The sequence below is a fragment of the Geotrypetes seraphini genome, chromosome 15 (assembly GCF_902459505.1).
Source record: "Geotrypetes seraphini chromosome 15, aGeoSer1.1, whole genome shotgun sequence".
Taxonomy (NCBI): domain Eukaryota; kingdom Metazoa; phylum Chordata; class Amphibia; order Gymnophiona; family Dermophiidae; genus Geotrypetes; species Geotrypetes seraphini.
Genome location: NC_047098.1, coordinates 8995881 through 9011904, shown reverse-complemented (window position 1 = coordinate 9011904; position 16024 = coordinate 8995881). Strand labels below are relative to the sequence as shown.

At 46.4% G+C, this 16024-nt stretch overlaps 1 protein-coding gene across 1 annotated transcript; it reads left to right on the top strand.

Moving 5' to 3' along the window:
• The first annotated feature begins 1749 nt into the window (after nucleotides 1-1749).
• On the top strand, nucleotides 1750-14431 carry C15H1orf158 (chromosome 15 C1orf158 homolog). Its single transcript, XM_033922614.1, has 4 exons — nucleotides 1750-2080; nucleotides 5475-5588; nucleotides 8396-8570; nucleotides 13731-14431. Exons 1-4 carry the CDS (start codon nucleotides 1982-1984, stop codon nucleotides 14033-14035), a joined length of 693 nt encoding a protein of 230 aa, XP_033778505.1. The 5' UTR covers nucleotides 1750-1981; the 3' UTR covers nucleotides 14036-14431.
• Nucleotides 14432-16024: the final 1593 nt, after the last annotated feature.

Sequence of the window (16024 nt, the reverse complement as noted above, 5' to 3'; positions counted from 1 at the left end):
GCCACATCACGAGCATATCTGCTGTTTTTAAGCATTTGCTAATTCCTGTCTTGAATAAATTGTAAGCTCTACAGAGAAGGAACTGCCTCTTAATGTGTTTATATTTAAAGGATAAGATTTGCCTTTCTGTGGTTACAATAAAGTGATTTATACAAATATTTATTTTGTTAAGGGACAATGGAGGTTAAGTGAGTCGCCCTGAGTCACAAGGAGTGAGAACTGAACCCAGTCCCCCTGATTCTCAGGGCATTGGGCTAACCATTAGGCTCCTCCCCCACCTCACTTAGAACTGTGTATGTCTAGCCGTGTTATAGAAATTAGTAATACTGTAGTAATCGTAGTCAAACGTGCTCTTTCTTACCTCTGGAGTTAGGTTTCCTGTTCATAGATCATTCCAAGCAGGCAAGCGGAATAAACGCACTTTCTTATCAAACCTTTAGGAAGTCAGTCAAAACTTATCTCTTTGATCAATTTCTCTGACTCCATTTCTGCCTTGATGTATTTTTAAAACACTTCCAGATAAATATGATTCATCTTAACATGCTAAAGTAATTTCGAAAGTTTTTTTTTGTAATACCGCTGTCTGTATACAGTCTCTTCCTCTGTAAACCGCTCTGTACTATTTGTGGTGGTGACAAAGGCGCGCCGACAACCCAGCACAGACAACTGAGCGCAAGGCGGAAGCGCGCTGAAGAAAAACAGTATTTTAAAGGGATCCGACAGGGGGTGTGGGGGGGAACCCCCCACTTTACTTAACAGAGACCGCGCCGGCGTTGTGGGGGGGTTTGGGGGGTTGTAACCCCTTACATTATACTGAAAACTTCACTTTTTCCCTAAAAAAGAGGGAAAAAGTTAAGTTTCCAGTAAATGAGGGGGGTTACAACCCCCCCAAGCCCCCCACAACACTGGTGTGATCTCTATTAAATAAAGTGGGGGGGGGTTCCCCACCAATACCCCCGTCAGAGCCCCTTAAAATACTGTTTTTCTTCGGCGCGCTTCCACCTTGCGCTCAGTTGTCTGCGCTGGGTTGTCATCGCGTGCTTTTGACTATGAACCGTTTGTGGTATTATGGCATATAAAAATAAAGTTATTATTAACCCAATTCTTGGAACACTTCTAGCCAGACAAGTTTTTAGGATTCTAACTATTAATATGCACAACATCAGCGGCATAGCGAGAGAGGTTGACGCCCCGCATCGCCACGCCATGTGCTCCCCCCCCCAATCTTCCCTGCTGCACCGTGCGCCCTCTTCTCCCTGCGTGCCTTTTGAAGTGTTCTACGGCGCAAGCAGCATCTCGCACTTGTTGCTTGTGCCGGTCTCAGTTCCCGTCTGACGTCACGACCTGGTCCTGCGACGTCAGAAGGGAGCCGAGGCTGGCGCAAGTAGCAAGTGGAAGATGCTGATCACGCCAGAGACCAAAGAGGTACGCAGGGGGCAGAGAAGAGAAGTGGTTTTGGCGCCCCCCCCCCTTTGTAAAAATGGCACCCGTAGCGGCCCGCCCCCCCTTTTACTCCACCACTGTATAAAATACTGTAGATTTGCATAGTACAGCGGTATTGCATGCAAATTTATCTCATGTGGGTATCCTGAAAACTGGACTGACTAGGTGTGTGCAGAGGACAGGGTTGAGAACCCCTGCTCTAGTGAATGAGTGCCTACTGCTCCTGGAACAAGTGCACTGAGGTCACGAAACAAAAACCCCTCACATTTATATTTCACGTCCACTTGCATAGGAAACTCCACCGCGTGGCTTTGTGATGGAACCCTGTTGCCTGGCGTGTGTTGTCAAGACATTCCATTTCTATGGCGACATGACAATGGGCTTCTGAGGCCAGAATGCTGGCCACTCTCTCTGCACGGATCTGAGAGATCGCTCCACCCGTAAGCCTCAGCTATGAGCCCTGAGTGACCACCCTTTGCATCCCATCAGAGACGTCGCTGCACAGTCCGCAGGAGACACCAACCCGGCATCCAGAGACATGAATAGTGCAAAATCCTACATTGACCCCTGTTGGAGAGTAGAGAAGAGATACTCCAACAGAGTTCTCGTAGGAAACTGGCTGGAAGAGAGGAAAAAGGTACGGAAAAAGAATCGCAGGTCAAGAGGCACTTTTTAGGAAGCTTAGGGTAACCTTTACAACTCATTAAAAAACCGCCCAAATGAATATGGGCATACTTAGAGGTAACAAAGGTGACCCAAGAAAGAAGGAAACAATTTCTTTCTTTAAGACGTGAAGTAAGATCCCTGGGAGCATCTTTTTTATTAGCATACCCTTGCAAATGTATAGTGAAGTATGCCCAAATTAAGTATGTATTCTTTCTCCCTGACCATTTAAAATCTTTTCTGGAGCTGAAAAGGATAGCCTGAAATTGACGAAGTGAATTATAAGAAAGCAAAACCTGTCTTAAGCCTTTCTTTTAATTTTTTTCCTCAATGATTAAATTTCTTCTCGTATATTCTGGCCGTAACTCCCCCTTGTTATTTCTGCTCTAATGAAGGACATACAATTATTCTACTTTCTTTAAAATGATAATTTGCAAATTTTATTATTGCTGTGTTTGTTGTTGAAAATTATAAATAAATAAATTTTTTTAAAAACCACCCAAATGTACAGGTGTAATGTGGATTTGCTCATGTCTTTTTCGTTGTAGCTTGAGGCGAGTTACATTCTGGTACAGCAGTGCATCGCACACTCTGTGTCCCGGAGGTATTCCAGGTGTACCCCGAGATGCCGTTGAGGAGGGGAGGTGCCGGCATCGGCTGACTGCGTACGGGATGTGCCCCTTGCGATGAGAGGCATGTCATGTAGTCAGTCCAGCTGGCGCCTTGAGCTTTCCCCATCGCCAGCGCCCTTTCCCTTTATCCTCGTCTCTCTTTCAGCAGCACCTCCCCACCGGCAATAATAGGCTCAGAGCCATGGCTGCAGGACATCCACGCATGCGCAGATAGCGGAGTGATGATGTCACGCGTGCGTGCGACGTCATTGCTTCGATGTCCGCGCTTTCCTGGGTGCCCTGCCAGCAGCTTAAAAAGTTTGCGGCACTGTGATACAGGATGCGTTTGTACATGAAGCAACGGAGGAGGGTTCAGTGACTTGCCAAGGGCAGAGGGAACAGCAGCAGAATTTCAGAAAAGGTTCTTCTAAATACAGTATAGAAACATAGAACATGACGGCAGAAAAGGGCCACGGCCCATCCAGTCTGCCCACCCTAATGGCCCACCCCCTAACTACCTCCACGAAGAGATCCCACATGCCAAATAGAAACATAGAACATGACGGCAGAAAAGGGCCACAGCCCATCCAGTCTGCCCACCCTAATGGCCCACCCCCTAACTATCTCCATGAAGAGATCCCACATGCCAATCCCATCTTTTCTTAAAATCTGGCACGCTGCTGGCCTCAATTACCTGTTGTGGAAGATTATTCCAGCGGTCAACCACCCTTTCGGTGAAGAAATATTTTCTGGTGTCGCCATGAAATTTCCCGCCCCTGATTTTCAACGGATGCCCTCTTGTTGCCGTGGGTCCTTTAAGAAAAAAGAGATCCTCTTCCACCTCGATACGGCCCGTGACGTATTTGAACGTCTCGATCATGTCTCCCCTCTCTCTGCGTTCCTCGAGTGAGTACAGCTGCAACTTACCCAGTCGTTCCTCCTACGGGAGATCCTTGAGTCCCGAGACCATCCTGGTGGCCATTCGCTGAACCGACTCAACTCTCCGCACATCGTTTTGATAATGCGGCCCCAACAATTGTACACAGTATTCCGGAGGCTGCATTATCAAAAAGATGTGCGGCACAGAGAGGTATGAAGGAGGAGTATTCTGGCCGTGTTTTGGGCATCTTAGTAGCTAGAGCACCAGGCAGACGACCAGGAAAGCCTGGGCCGAATCCTGCCGCTGCAACCTTGTGACCTTCAGCAAGTCGCTTAACCCACCACTACCTCAGATACAAACTTAGGGCTCCTTTTTCTAAGCCGTGTTAGGGCTTTGACGCGTGGAATAGCATTGAGCTGGCGTTAGTTCTAGAAGCGTAGCGTACGGTAATTTCCTGCGTGCGCTAAAAACGCTTAGTAAAAGGAGCCCCTTAGACTGTGAGTCCACCAGGCACAAGGAAATATATGTAACTGTCTTTGAGCTAGTAACATTTTCAGATTCGTATTTTCAGCGGGTAAATATGGCAGCACTAGTCCTCTTTTACTTAGGCTACATTGGTGGCCAGAGGAGGAACGGGTGGAGTTAAAATCCGCACGATTCTATTTACATTTTTTACGGCGTGGCCCCAGAATAGGGTTGCCGGATTTTACTATAGAAAAAATCCGGACCCCCCCCCCCCCCCAAGATTCTCAGAGGGTTACCACCTGGTTTGTTTCTCTCTGAAAATTAACATTGACTTTAGTTGTGGGCATAAAAGTAACATTCATTTTTATGTATAACAATTTTTATTGAAAGAATCAAATAATCAGTACAATAGGATAATACAAAAATACATTCAATACAATAAGAATTACAATAATATTTCATACAAATTTAAATCATTCTTAATCAGCCTTCTGTGGATTGTGGGGCCTACATTGTATGTAAAATGCATTTAGCAGCTCTGGACACTGCTTAGGGCAGGGGTGTCAAAGTCCCTCCCCGAGGGCCACAATCCAGTCGGGTTTTCAGGATTTCCCCAATGAATATGCATGAGATCTATTTGCATGCACTGCTTTCATTGTATGCTAATAGATCTCATGCATATTCATTGGGGAAATCCTGAAAACCCGACTGGATTGCGGCCCTCGAGGAGGGACTTTGACACCCCTGGCTTAGGGTCACGATACAGCTCCAGAAAAAGGAGGACGGATTGAGACATCCGGGTTTTACTTCCATTGAAAGCAAAACCTGGATGTCACAATCCATCCTCCTTTTTCTGGAGCCGTATTTATATACCACGTATGACCTAAATAGTTTACATTCAGGTATTCAAACATTTTTCCCTGTCTGTCCTGGTGGGCTCACACTCTAATGTACCTTGGGCAATGGGGGGGGGGATTAAGCGACTTGCTCAGAGTTACAAGAAGAAGCATGGGATTTGAACCTACAACCTCAGGGTGCTGAGGCTGTAGCTCTAACCACTGTGCACACACACACTCCCCTAACACTACAGCCCACCCCCTCATTAAGGTTGCCCGCTGAATCCAGATATGCCTCACAGAGTTGATTTAGTTCTGGTTTCACCCCGTTGCATGCAGGGATTTGTAATCACGTCTTCCTTACAGAATGTAACGGGGAAATCAGAACTACAAGTCCCTGCATGCAACGGGGTAAACCCAGAACTGGATCAAACGTGTTGTGCCGCTCTGGATTCAGTTGGCAACCCTACTTCTTGTAGAGACTTTGGTGTGTGCCATGGTGATGTTTCAGCGTGTTTTGGTCACTTCTAAACTATTCCAACCGTGTGACTTGTCTGTTGCTGGTTTTGTCTTCAGTTCAAGAGAAGCCTCTTCCCTACCAGCAGAAGCTGTCAGAAGATAGACTTTGTGCCCTATGCAGAAAGCAAACCAAATCTGATAATAGGAAGAGCGTTTAAGAAGAAGAACGAGGTGAGAGTTGATTACTAACCCTGAGACGGCCCTTCCCCTTTTCTGCCTCTCTCTTCGGGTCAGCTGCTCCCTGCCTACCAGTGGCATAGTAAAAGGAGGTGGTGGAGCGCCCATGTGCTATCTTGGCAGAGGTGCTTCCCAGTAGCAGCACAATAGCCCGGTATCTCTGCTTTTCCCCCCACCCCACTCCGATGATAGGGGAGTCTCTTAAATGCAACCCTACGGTACCTCTTAGTCTTCTGATCTTAGCCAGGGTCACACACCTGCTGCCCACGCCAACCCTGAGCCCTTCCTCTGATGTAACCATGGGACCAGGAAGTTCATGGAACCAGAAAGTTACATCACAGGTCAGGCTCAAGCTGACGCAAGCCATAGGTAGGACACCCTGCTCACTACCAGGGAAGGACAGAAGACTTTAAGAGGTTCCTGTGGATAGGAGAGTGCATTTAAGAGAACCCCCCTGGACTGCCTTGGCTTTATCTAGCTATTGCCGAGACATAAGAACATAATAATAGCCATCCTGAGTCAAACCAATGGTCCAGTATCCTGTTTCCAACATTGACCAATCTAGGTGGCAAGTACCTGGCAGAAACCCAAAGAGCAGCGGTTTCTATGCTACCAATCCCAGGGCAAGCACTGGCTTCCTCCATGTCCGTCTCAATAGCAGGCTATGGACTTTTTCTCCAGGAACGTGTCCAAACCGTTTCTAAACCCAGATATGCTAACCGCTGTTACCACATCTTCTGTCAGCGAGTTCCAGCGCTTAACTGTTCTATGAGTGTCTATGTAACTTCTTTGAGTGTCCCCTAGTCTTCGTAATTTTCGAAAGAGTAAAAACTTGATTCACTTTTACCCATTCCACAGCACTCAGGGTTTTCTAGACCTCAATACTGAGATATCTGGGTAATGCTGCTGAATATCTTTCTCACTGATGTTTTTCTGGGTAGCAGGTGCTGCTACCTGGACAAATGCTTTCCAATATCAGCCCCATTATTATTTTCATTTTCCTTAAATCCATTTTAACCCATGTGCAAAGCCCAACAATCAAGTTTGTGTTATGTGGGGGTTGGTTCTTCTATGCCTCTTTTTTCATGGATGGTTACGGGGGCAATTCTGTGCCTATGTGCCAATGTTTATGCATGCGTGACACGTGCAAATGTTTACGTGTGTAAATTCTAACCTGTTAAAAAAGAACTATTCTGCAAACACCACTTAGCTTACATAGCAGGTATTCACAAGAGGATGTACACAGGGATGGGACACAGGCAGGGCTTTCACTTACGTGTGGAATCTACACATGGGGCTGCCCGTGGTGGGCATTCTGGTTATACACCTGGGCAAGGTTGAAGAGGTAAAGCAAAACTCCGAGGCCTGTTACGTCACAGGTAAAGAAATTGAGGGCTATCGTCTCTTTAGAATCAAAGGAAATCTGAACATAGGTCTGCGGCTGACAGGCCCCAAAACTAGGGCTACCATATGGCTCCAGAAAAAGGAGGATGGATTGGGACATCCGGGTTTTACTTCTATTGCTTTCCATGGAAGTAAAACCCGGATGTCTCAATCCGTCCTCCTTTTTCTGGAGTCATATGGTAACCCCGCCCAAAACATAGGGCTCCTTTTACTAAGCTGCCATAGCGTTTTTAGCGCCCGCTAAACCCGCGCTACGTGGCTAGAACAAATGCCAGCACAATGCTGGCGTTAAGGTCTAGCACACGCTAAGCGCGCACTAAAACCGTTACTGCAGCTTAGTAAAAGGAGCCCATAGTTTACACCAGGGGTCTCAAAGTCCCTCCTTGAGGGCCGCAATCCAGTCGGGTTTTCAGGATTTCCCCAATGAATATGCACGAGATCTATTAGCATACAATGAAAGCAGTGCATGAAAATAGATCTCATGCATATTCATTGGCGAAATCCTGAAAACCCGACTGGATTGCAGCCCTCGAGGAGGGACTTTGAGACCCCTGGTTTACACAGTCTCTCAGGTACTCCAATACTGGTTTGGCTCCGACCAGGCCTCAAGAACAGGATTCTCACAAGGACTTAAATTTAAGTTTGGTTGACTTCAGCAAGGTTAGTTTAGCTGCACTGAGATAATGAAGACAAATACTGTGGATAGGATTACCAGACGTCCGGGGGGTCCGGAAGGCTTTTCAAAACCCGGCACTTTGTCCGGATTTTAAAAAGCCTCCCCCCAAATCGCTGTCGGGCAGGAGGGCAGCGCGATGACATCACCCGAACTCGCGTGCATGTCACGTCATCGCGTAGCATGTGTGTACGCCTTCCTGCCCGACCAAAGCATGCAGCCAGGGGACATGGCTAGGTTGGGATGGGGCGGGGATGGGTGGAACTGGGCAGGCCTGGGGGCGGGTCTAAGGAGGGGGGGTCCAAATTTTCTGAATGGAAAATCTGGTAACCCTAACTGTGGATCCGATTCTTCCTTTCCTGGGTCTCCTTAGCACAACTCTGGCCTCTCTTTTTATACTTCCTGGCTGCTGTCCTCCTGGCTCCATCTCTCACATGTCACTTCCTCTTTGAGCGGGACTATTGGGCTGAAGGCGGGACTCTGTGAGGTGTATTCTTAAGGGAAAGGGGCAGTGTCCTATAGACTCCCTCACACTGCCACACATAGGCGCTTGCATGTGCACCAGTTCTGCGGCTTGCAAGGGTGATCATGCCTAAGTATTAGGTGCACTGATACGGGGTTATGCTAGAAATGAAGGTGCCCGCATTTGTTTATAGAACAGGTCTGAATCTTTGTTATTATTTGATCGATACTCTTGCTTTTTTTTATTTGCTTTTTATTCCAGGGCCTTCCAAAACAGCTCTTGCTGTCACACCATGGGGAACCTAACCACAAGCACTTGGTGTCGGCGTACGATGACCATTATACGAGACATGGCAACTCTGCATTGCCTCCTCTTCGCAAATTTAATGGCAACAAATTAAATTGGATACCTGAAAAATCAGATTATCCCATTGAAGGTATATTGACATTCTTTCCTCCTAAAAAATTAAGGTCCCATCCATATTACGGAAGAAAACGTCTTAGGTTGGTTGGGTAGCTCAATGGAACGTATTGTATGTACTCATGTGTGGAAGACATGGATTTGGTTCCCAGGTCATCATTCTGCTCCCTGGGTCAGCCAGGAGTGAAGAAGCTAAACAGAAAATATTCAAAGTCTTTGGGGGGTGGGGGGATAGGAGGAGGAGGGAATCTCAATTACTTCTCAGGGTCCATATTACCAGGTTGCAAGAGCTACACAATTTTGGCCCCTGGCAACAAGAAAGTCCACATAAAGATCAACAATGAAGAAACAGAAGTGGTTGACAGCTTTGTTTTCCATGGATTCCTCGTTGATCATAGTGGCGGTTCGACAGCAGATATCAAGCATCGTTTAGCACTGGGGCATGCAGCCATGGTGAGCATGGACCAAATGTGGATGTGCAAGGATGTCTCAGTCACCATCAAACAAAGACTGGTCACTGCCATTGTGTTCCCAATCGCGACATATGGCTGCGAGACATGGATACTCACGAAAGCAGATAGAAGAAAAATCGATGCCTTCGAGCTGTGGTGCTGGAGAAGACTTCTACAAATCCCATGGACAGCTAGGATCACCAGCAAAGATGTTCTTGATCATATAAACCCAGAATGGTCCCTGGAAGGAAAGATTACCGGACAGAAACTGACTTATTTTGGGCATGTGATGAGGGTGAATTCACTAGAAAAGGAGGTGCTACTCGGAATGGACAGTGGTAAAAGGAAGCAGGGGAGACCAAAGGCCCGTTGGCTGGATACCATCAAGAATGACATGGGAATGAGCATCAAGCAATTGAAGGAAGCCAAAATCAGGGAAGCATGGCGAGGACTGGCCTACAGACTATCCAAGGGTCGGACACGACTGAAAGGATAGTAGTAGTTGATGATTTGGCTGAATAAGTTGAAAAGCGACATAAATATAGAGGAAAAATGCCAGATAGTTGTAACTGAAGCTTCTTTTTGGCATAGCATGGTAGAGACACATACGTTTGGGGGGGGGGGGCATGTGCCAACAATTAGATTCATAGGGGTTCAAGAGAGCAGAGCAATAGGAAAATAAAAGAGCTGGCAGAGGAAGCAGAGTGGCACTGGCATTGGCATTAGCTGATGTGAATCTCTGGGTCCTGCCAGCAGAAGAGGTGGATCGGTAGCTGCGAAGAACCAGCAAGATTCCCCAGGTCTGACCAGCAAAAGAAGTAGAGTGGTAGTGCTAAAGTAGAGTGGTAGTGCTAAGAAGCAATCACTGTTGAAGGTACACTTTTTCCAACTTTCGTTTGGAAGTTGTTCTTCAACTAGAGCGGTGATCATCTCAATCCAGCAGCTTTTCATTGTTCTTGCAAGATTGCATTTTCCTATCTGTATCCATGATGTTCCTTTCTAATTCACTTTATGGATTCTGTTTGTAAACTGCTGCAATGTCAGCGGTATATCAAGTCTGTAATAAAGCAAAGTACTATCAGAATATATAATTTGGGGTTTTATTTAGCATCCTACTAACAGTGTAAAAAATCAGGTAGAGATGGAAGTTGAAGTGAAAGCAGACAAGTTGAAACAAATGGAGTAGCCACAGGTGGGCCCATGTAGACCTAGGCCCAGTGGCGTAGTAAGAGGGGTGGGTGAAGGGGGAGGCACTTTGTCCGGGTTTTGAAAAGAAATTGCGTCGGGAGGCAGATGCAACGCAGTGATATCATACACACATAGAAACATAGAAATAGACGGCAGATAAGGGCCCACGGCCCATCTAGTCTGCCCACCTTAATGTCCCTCCCCTACCTTTGCCCTGTGAATAGATCCCATGTGCCGATCCCATTTGGCCTTAAAATCAGGCACGCTGCTGGCCTCAATCACCTGTAGTGGAAGACTATTCCAGCGATCAACCACTCTTTCAGTGAAAAAGAATTTCCTGGTGTCACCTCGTAGTTTCCCGCCCCTGATTTTCAACGGATGCCCTCTTGTTGTCGTGGGACCCTTGAAAAAGAAGATATCTTCCTCCGCCTCGATGCGGCCCGTAAGATACTTGAACGTCTCGATCATGTCCCCCCTCTCTCTGCGCTCCTCGAGCGAGTATAGCTGTAATTTGTCAAGCCGTTTTTCGTATGGTAGATCCTTGAGTCCCGAGACCATCCGGGTGGCCATTCTTTGCACCGACTCCAGTCTCAGCACATCCTTGCGATAATGCGGCCTCCAGAATTGCACACAGTATTCCAGGTGGGGCCTCACCATGGATCTATACAATGGCATAATGACTTCCGCCTTACGACTGACGAAACCCCTTCGTATGCAGCCCATGATTTGTCTTGCCTTGGACGAAGCCTGCTCCACTTGATTGGCAGACTTCATGTCCTCACTGACGATTACCCCCAAGTCTCATTCTGCTACCGTTTTTGCTAGGATCTCGCCATTAAGGGTATAAGACTTGCATGGATTCTGGCTGCCCAGGTGCATAACTTTGCATTTTTTGGCATTGATGCACACAAGCACACAAGCGCAGATGCAATGTGGTAATATGCGCAGATGCAATATGGTGATATCATGCGCACATGTGCGGATGCATTGTGGTGATATACGCACATGCGTGGATGCAATGCGTTGATATCATATGCACATGCACAGATTCAACGCAGTGATATCATAAGCACATGTGTGGATGCAACACTGTTATATGCATATGCACAGATGCAACATGGTGATATGCGCACATGCAATGCTGTGTTATCATATGCACATGTGCAGATGCAATGCGGTGATATCATACGCACATGCACAGATTCAACGCAGTGATATCATAAGCACAAGCGCGGATGAAACGTGATGACATGCACACATGTGCGGATGCAATATGGTGATATCGTGCGCACATGTGCAGATGCAATGTGGTGATATATGCACGTGCGTGGATGCAATGCGGTGATATCATACACACATGCGCGGATGCAACGTGCTGATTTGTGCACATATGCGGATACAATGTAGTGATATGTGCAGATGCAACATGGTGATATCATGCACACATGCAATGCTGTGTTATCGTATGCACATGCGCAGATGCAATGCAGTGATATCATACGCACATGCGCGGATGCAACGTGCTGATTTGTGCACATATGCGGATACAATGTAGTGATATGTGCAGATGCAACATGGTGATATCATGCACACATGCAATGCTGTGTTATCGTATGCACATGCGCAGATGCAATGCAGTGATATCATACGCACATGCGCGGATGCAACGTGCTGATTTGTGCACATATGCGGATACAATGTAGTGATATGTGCCAGATGCAATGTGGTGATATGCACACATGCACAGATGCAACACTGTTATATGCATATGCACAGATGCAACATGGTGATATCATGCACACATGCAATGCTGTGTTATCATATGCACATGCGCAGATGCAATGCAGTGATATCATACACACATGCGCGGATGCAACGTGCTGATTTGTGCACATATGCGGATACAATGTAGTGATATGTGCAGATGCAACATGGTGATATCATGCACACATGCAATGCTGTGTTATCGTATGCACATGCGCAGATGCAATGCAGTGATATCATACGCACATGCGCGGATGCAACGTGCTGATTTGTGCACATATGCGGATACAATGTAGTGATATGTGCAGATGCAACATGGTGATATCATGCACACATGCAATGCTGTGTTATCGTATGCACATGCGCAGATGCAATGCAGTGATATCATACGCACATGCGCGGATGCAACGTGCTGATTTGTGCACATATGCGGATACAATGTAGTGATATGTGCCAGATGCAATGTGGTGATATGCACACATGCACAGATGCAACACTGTTATATGCATATGCACAGATGCAACATGGTGATATCATGCACACATGCAATGCTGTGTTATCGTATGCACATGCACAGATTCAACGCAGTGATATCATAAGCATATGCGCAGATGCAATGCAGTGATATCATACGCACATGCGCGGATGCAACGTGCTGATTTGTGCACATATGCGGATACAATGTAGTGATATGTGCAGATGCAACATGGTGATATAATGCGCACATGCAATGCGGTGGATGCAACACAGTGATATCATATGCACATGCGTGTACATGGGGGACCCCCAGGCCAATCGGGTTTTCAGGCTAGCCCTAATGAATTGGCATGAAGCAGATTTGTGTGCCTGTCACGTCCATTATATGCAAATCTCTCTCATGCATATTCATTAGGGCTAGCCTGAAAACCCAATTGGCCTGGGGGTCCTCCAGGACAGGGTTGGGAACCACTGCTCTAAACCACAAGTGTGAATTGCAATTTGCAAACCAAAATTCTGTGTACTGATAACACGAAGTCAATCGAGGCTCCAGGTACATTAAGACTGGTTGAATAAAATTTAAGATTTCATCAAGATCATCAGTTCCACAATTGGTTTTCTTGTTTTTCCTCTCCTGCTCTTTTTGTGTGGAACTACTTTGGTGAATCGTTTGTTTGTTTTATGAAGCAGGTTAACGCACACATTGATAAACTGAGAGGAATGTGTTAGATAAATGTTAAACAGTTGATAGCAGTAAAAAGCTGCAAAGGATTAATAAAAAGAGACAGAGAGAGAGAGAGAGAGACTAGGACAAGATGAGTCAATGAGAGGATAAGAATTTAGCCTAGGGGTGGACAACTCCAGTCCTCGAGGGCCGCAATCCAGTCGGGTTTTCAGGATTTCCCCAATGAATATGCATGAGATCTATTTGCTTGCACTGCTTGCAATCCATATTCATTGGGGAAATCCTGAAAACCCAACTGGATTCCGGCCCTCGAGAACTGGAGTTGCCCACCCCTGGGCTAGATGGACCATTGGCCTGACCCAGTATGGCAGGGCTGTCAAAGTCCCTCCTTGAGGGCCGCAATCCAGTCGGGTTTTCAGGATTTCTCCAATGAATATGCATGAGATCTATTTGCATGCACTGCTTTCAATGCATAATCATTGGGGAAATCCTGAAAACCCGACTGGATTCCGGCCCTCGAGGACCGGAGTTGCTCACCCCTGATTTAGCCCTTGAATGATAACTTCTTAGTGCATATGTGTGACTCTAATAGAATGCTTCTCTGTTATAGAGCCACCAACCAACTATGGCCTCCTAGAATTAAAAAGGAAATCATGGCAAGAGGAAACCTCGGAAGACCTACGGAGTGTTTATTCAGTTTCCTATGTACAGCCCCCACCTTCTGCTTTTGCTGCCATTCGATATGCGGTCGCTCCTCGGGCACTCTCCAGCAGCCTACACCAGCATAACAACATAAACAAGAATCTGGCCCTCAAAAACCAAAAACACCTGCTGGTCCCTGACCAAAGGGTGGGAGCAACCATGGCCTCACTAGTGGTGGTTATGCCGCCAGAAAATAACTCTCTGCAACCATAAAGTAACTCTCGACTGTCTTCATTTACACTTCTCTGGCCAATGAGTTAGGGACTTGGGTTTCAATCCAGTTGACTGCTGCAAAAGTGAATGCTTCCCAACTCATCTCTGAATACATTACAGACTGCTTGAAGACGGATCAGAAGGATAAGTGAGGACCGCCCACCTTGCTGGCTTGCCCTGGGGATTTACTCAAACTAATCATGGCATATCGTTTTGGCCACTCTCTCCTGTTTATAGCCATGAGTTGGCAACCCAGTAGTATTCTCGTAAAATGCTAATGTTACACGGACCATCCATCTGGTTCCACGTGCCTTCTTGGTGTTTTATAGTTTGACGTGTTGGCAGGAGATGCTTGTGGAGACACCTGAAGAACAATAAATTCTTAACTGGTGGCAACATTAGGGCGTGAAGGTTGATTTATTTTCAGGGGCACATCTTGTGAATCCTTGAGCTTTTGATGCTTACGTGAAGACTAATGAGTGTACGCAGTGAAACAGAACATAGAAACATGATGGCAGATAAAGGCCAAATGGCCCATCCATAGCATCCAGTATCTCCTCCTCTCCCTATTGGCTAAGGCTCTTAACATTTGCATCTCCTCTTCCTATAGGCTAAGGCTCTTTACACCTGCATTGTGAGGCCATAGAGCTTTATGGTTATAGAAACATGATGGCAGAAAAAGGCCAAATGGCCCATCCGCAGCATCCACTGTCTCCTCCTCTCCCTGAGAGATCCCACGTGCCTACACAGCACTGTTCATTTAACATGCAATAAACGGTCCTTGCACAGATTGAATGGGGATGTTAGAGTAAGGAACCTGGAAGTGCAGGAGTCGTTGGGGTCATTAGCATGGATGTTGAAGTCACCAAGGATGAGGGAAGGAGATGAGGGCTCGAGAAAGAAGGAGAGCCTGGAGTCAAAGTCAGTGAGGAAGGAGGGGAGGGACTTATGGGGGGGGAGTGGAGAAGTAGAGCAGCAAATAGACGGATGGGGTGGACATCAAAGGAGGGAAAGCAGTGAAGTGGAGGTGGAGGTGGAAGAAGGGTTTGATATCTACATGATAGGAAGAGTAAGGCCCAACACCACCTTCATGACCAACTGAGCGAGGTGTATGTGAGAAAAGGTAGCCTCCTTGGCACAGGGCGGCAGCTGACGCAGTCTTCAGGGCAGATCCAGGTCTCAATTAGTGCCAGCAGGTGGAGAGTTCGAAAGATTAAGAGGTCATGGATCAAGGTAAGCTTGTTGGAGACAAAATAGGCATTTGTCACAGGGAACCCCCTGTGAAGGCAAAGGAATCCATGCAGTGCCCCAGAACTAGGTAATTGTCCTTGGAGAAAACAGTAGATAAACCTAAAATTCTTCCTAGGGCACTGCCAAGAAAGAAAATGCCTTTGCAGAGCAGTGCACAGAAGGAGGTAGGGACTCCTCACGCCTGTTTACTTTTTTCTAAGCAGCAAGTGAAAAGCAAGATAAGAGGACTACAAATCCCATCAGGCCAAGGGCAGAGAATTCCTAAAGCCAGGACTGAAACAGCTCCAGTGCCTAGCACAGGGGTAGGCAATTCCGGTCCTCGAGAGCTGGAGCCAGGTCAGGTTTTCAGGATATCCACTTTTATATGGAGAGGTATAATTCTTATACTGTGATATTAATTTAAACCTTTTATGTACTATAATCACAGTGTCTTTTTTAATTCTTAATTAAATATAGTGAATATCTCAGAACCAACACCCCGTGACTGGTGAATTCACCAAACTGGGGTTAATTGGGGGACCATCATTGAAATTCACTGTCCCCTCACCATCCTAATTAGTATAATTGAAAGTTCCAAAATATGGTTACTTATCTGTGAATCAGATGGTTAGAACTTGATATTATTCCCCAGCGGTGAAGAAATTAACTTATGTGAATAAAGTGTTAAAAACCACTGTAGTAACTCCTCCAAACATTATCCGGGTCCCCCCGACTCGAGTTTCGATAGATATCGTCTTC

Bases quoted from the DNA above. Each gene is read 5' to 3' on its own strand.
- C15H1orf158 (XM_033922614.1), top strand. From the start codon at position 1,982: ATGAATAGTGCAAAATCCTACATTGACCCCTGTTGGAGAGTAGAGAAG. The intron at 2,081-5,474 runs GTACGGAAAAAG...TTTTGTCTTCAG, and splicing joins GGCTGGAAGAGAGGAAAAAG to TTCAAGAGAAGCCTCTTCCC. The intron at 5,589-8,395 runs GTGAGAGTTGAT...TTTTTATTCCAG, and splicing joins CGTTTAAGAAGAAGAACGAG to GGCCTTCCAAAACAGCTCTT.